The 4,207-nt window shown below is 40.6% G+C and overlaps 1 protein-coding gene across 1 annotated transcript; it reads right to left on the reverse strand.

The window, feature by feature from the left end:
- Nucleotides 1-2,607: 2,607 nt before the first annotated feature.
- LOC143588442 (uncharacterized) lies at nt 2,608-3,165 on the reverse strand. The gene has a single exon (XM_077069441.1). The coding sequence runs from the start codon at nt 3,163-3,165 to the stop codon at nt 2,608-2,610; it is 558 nt and encodes a 185-aa protein (XP_076925556.1).
- Between the last annotated feature and the right edge of the window lie 1,042 nt (nt 3,166-4,207).

Raw genomic sequence — 4,207 nt, forward strand, 5'->3', positions numbered from 1 at the left:
CTTAGCACCTGCAGGGAATTAAAGCCAAGAATACCTCGGCAACCAAGTAACCATAAGACGGGTGCGAGTACAGTGTCAAGGCAAAACCGTTCACATACTTAGCACCCGCAGGGAATTGAAGCCAGGAATACCTTGGAAGTAAAGTAACTATAAGACGAGTGCGGGTACAATGTCAAGGCGAAACCCTTCACATACCTAGCACTCCGCAGGGAATTGAAACCAAGAAGGATCTTCTGGGCAGTGCTTGCGGAAACGGGAATAACATCCCCGCATAGCGGGAACGTCGAGAATTAGATTGTTTGAACCTCCAAGATGGAATTGGTTGTTTAAACATAATTGATCACTATGTTCAAAACTACCAAAACCTCATGGAGGATCTACACAAGTGGAACTCAACGCTCCTGACTTGCGAGGAGGTTACAGACCTACCCGCATCACACCCAAAGATCAATCAGAAAAGTCGGGAATTTCTGCACGTGACATTAGGACTTCCGCGGGAAGAATCCCCATGGAAAACCTTAAAACTAAACCCTTTTCAAAACCCTTTGCTTAAGTCCAAAAGTTCACCTCACTTATTAAATTCATTAGAAGAACATTGGACTGGGGGGACTTGAAGAGGTAGGTCCCAGCAGAGCCCAGTTGGACCCACAAGACTCACCTTTAAGAAGGACGTCTGCGCAGAAACCAACTGGGTCCGCAGGACCCACCATGCTCAGAGACGTGACGTCCTTACGCGCAGTACGCAAGCTGTTCCCGCAGGAAAAGCCTCCCAATGGTGAAGTACTCTGCCTGTTCCCGCAGCTGCGGATACAAGCCATCAGGGAAGGCTACCTGCGCAGCAAAGCTACACGCACAAGGACTTAACTCTCATAATAATTCAGTAATGTCACCTGAAGAAGGAATGAGCAAAGCCGGGAATACTCCCGCACAAAGCCGGGAAAACTCCCGCCCAAATGAGCCAGTCCGTACGATACTGGAGGATCTTTTGTACTGTACCTGACGAGGTATGGACAAAAGATCTGACCAAAGATACGACAGCTCACTGACAACAGTATGACGAGCAGCACGCTCTTGTACTGTATGTCACTATTAGCCGCTGCCTACTTACCAACCTGTCGGAGGACGTGCATGGCATGGCCTGCAGTTGGTGGAACAGGAATAGTAAACAGCCGGCCTGGTCACTATCAGCCGCTACCTATCCACCAACCACCAGCATGGCATGTGCGTAGCCCACAGTTGGCAGAACAGGAACACTATTCAGCCGGCTGTACCTGCTTGGAAACCTACCTTCGGCTATAAATACTCCAACACCTTGGAATGGTATAATATATCTTATCTCATATCTCATATCTTGATATATTACCTGATATCTGCTCTAGTCATTCTCTTAATATACACTTATATTCAAGAGCAATCTAGTCTGATTCTCACGCCGGATGGTGGTCACAAGGAGGTACCCCCCCCTTCTCAGTGACGAGCTCACGGTGTCTGTTTTGCAGGTTATCAGAAGAACCATCTTAGCCGGATCTAACCCCTCGTGGGAAACATCTATTTAACCCCCATATTATCCGTAATCTGCCCGGTGTCGATTAGTGTTTCTTTACAAACCAATTACATTTTTTCATTAAATAAAATAATTAAATATTAAAAAATATATAAAGCTTCTATAAATTTTACTTTCTATTTACAAACATTTAAAGTGGTAACTATGTATTAATAAATGACCTGACTAGTATGTTACATTCACATGTGAATAATATATGTAAAATATATTGTATGTCTGTCAATGCAAGTAACATAATGGGAGAAGTCTCTCAAATATTAGTAAGTAATTTTAGTTATAAGATTGTTTGTGATTATGTTTCTGGTCTACAATTATAAATACATATTGATGATATAAAAGTCTGTTGGACTTAATTGGATCGAGCAACACGAACAACACCGATATTTTGTGAGAACTCCTCACGACTCTTTCAATATTATTAAGAATGAAAACCACACAAAATACAATAACCCTAAACCATCTATTTATACTAAAACCTTAACTTGCTCACCAAGAAACCTAAATAGACTCAAACTAGGAAACTAAATAAATTAATAACCAAAACTTACTACTAATTAAATAAACTAAACCGACTCAAACTCAAACTCTTTAAACTTTAAACCTTTATCAAGATTAATTCTTCATTCACCCCCTTAATCTTGATATGGACTCGTTACTCTTCAAAATAGCGTTGGATCCAAATCTTCACGAACCAAATTAGTAGCTTCCTCTTTTGGTTTTGGCCCGGGACACTCATATGCAAAATGACCATACTCAAGACAATTATAGCATCTGATATGAGCTTTACCACGACCCATACCTTTCTCCTTTTGATTTTCACTTGGTTGGAACCGACCACCTCTACCTCGTCCAACGCCACGTCCTCTACCTCGGCCACGTCCATGGTCACTTTTCCCTCGTCCACAACATTCAAAAACATCCTCTTCATTCTTCGAACTTTCCTGTCCATCAGTTTTAGTTAGCAACAACTTACTTTGACCGCTATCATTCGTCTCATCTTGCTCTCTGATTCGTTCCTCATAGGCCTTCAACCTGCCTATTGCTTATTCGAATGGCATGGTGTCAAGATCTGAATATTGTTCAATAGAAGCAACAATCTGAAGATACTTCTTTGGCACCGAATCTAACAACTTTCGCACTAACACTTCATCTTCGAGATTTGAACCAAGACTAGTATATCTTGAAACAAATCCGGCTAATTTTCCAGCAAACTCTTCAATCGTATCTGTTTTTTTCATTCGAAGTTGCTCAAATTCTCTTCTTAAACTTGCTAAACGTGCCCTTTGGACCCTGTCAGGACCAAGAAACCTTACACGTAAAGCTTCCCATATGTCTTTCGCACTTCGGTTCCTAGCAACTTGAAGGGGTATATCCTCTGGTAAAGCTTGATAGAGAATTGCTCTTGCAATCTTGTTCTTCTTTTCATCAACGGCCCCACCGGTTACCGGCTTAATTGTCTCCCACAACCCTTGTGCATCCAAAACTGACTCCATTAGAATTGTCCAAGTGTTGTAGTTCGTTGTTGTCAACTTTGGTACTTGAAACGAGGTGTTGTTTTCTCGAACCGGGACATTCCCTGCATTGTTTGCATTATCAACCATTCTTTTCTTCTAATCTTCTTAACGTCACACAGATCGTCCTCTTTGATCGCTCACACAGATACGATCACAGCGAATCACACAGATTTACGCTACTGCTTCTTTCAACGAATCACACAGATTAACGTTGCGTCTCCTTCTTTCAACGAATCACACAGATTGACGTTGATTTTTCTTCTAGATCGTTCACACAGATACGACCGTCTACGTCTTCTTCTTGATCGTTCACACAGATACGATCGTCTTCTTCACTGTTTGATTGCTACACTATTGCAACCCGTCTTCTCAGGTGCGTTTGATCTTATTCCTTGTTGTTCTCGTCTTCTGTTCGGCTGCGTAACTCTTCTGCCTGCTCGATCGTTCTTCTTCACCAATACACCTTTTAATTTAATCTTTGTGCATTAATTAGAGGTGTGTGTTTGCTTCACCTACGTGCCTAGTAGGTTCTTTTTTCTAATTAATTCCCACCGTTGCTTTTGACTCAAGCAAGCAAACAAACTGCTTATTTTTCTGTTCTTTTTCTATCTATCAACAATAGTTGTAGCCAAAGATTTTTTTTACCACTTTGCTTGTGTGCTTAGAATTAATTCCACCGTCTTTGTAAATAATTAGACGTGCAAATCTGTCTCCTATATTTTTTCGACCAAATCAGCCTTGACTTTCTTTCTCTCTTTATATTTAGTCTTCTTTTCTTTCGACGAACTAGACCTCCCAAATGTTAATTCAATCGACCTTCAAATTGCATTGATATGAGCCTACGCTCTGATACCAATTGTTGGACTTAATTGGATCGAGCAACACGAACAACACCGATATTTTGTGAGAACTCCTCACGACTCTTTCAATATTATTAAGAATGAAAACCACACAAAATACAATAACCCTAAACCATCTATTTATACTAAAACCTTAACTTGCTCACCAAGAAACCTAATTAGACTCAAACTAGGAAACTAAATAAATTAATAACCAAAACCTACTACTAATTAAATAAACTAAACCGACTCAAACTCAAACTCTTTAAACTTTAAACCTTTATCAAGAT

The sequence above is a fragment of the Bidens hawaiensis genome, unplaced genomic scaffold, assembly GCF_021521415.1.
Source record: "Bidens hawaiensis isolate Kalapana, Puna unplaced genomic scaffold, B.hawaiensis_p1.1 tig00036381_1, whole genome shotgun sequence".
NCBI classification, from domain to species: Eukaryota; Viridiplantae; Streptophyta; class Magnoliopsida; order Asterales; family Asteraceae; genus Bidens; species Bidens hawaiensis.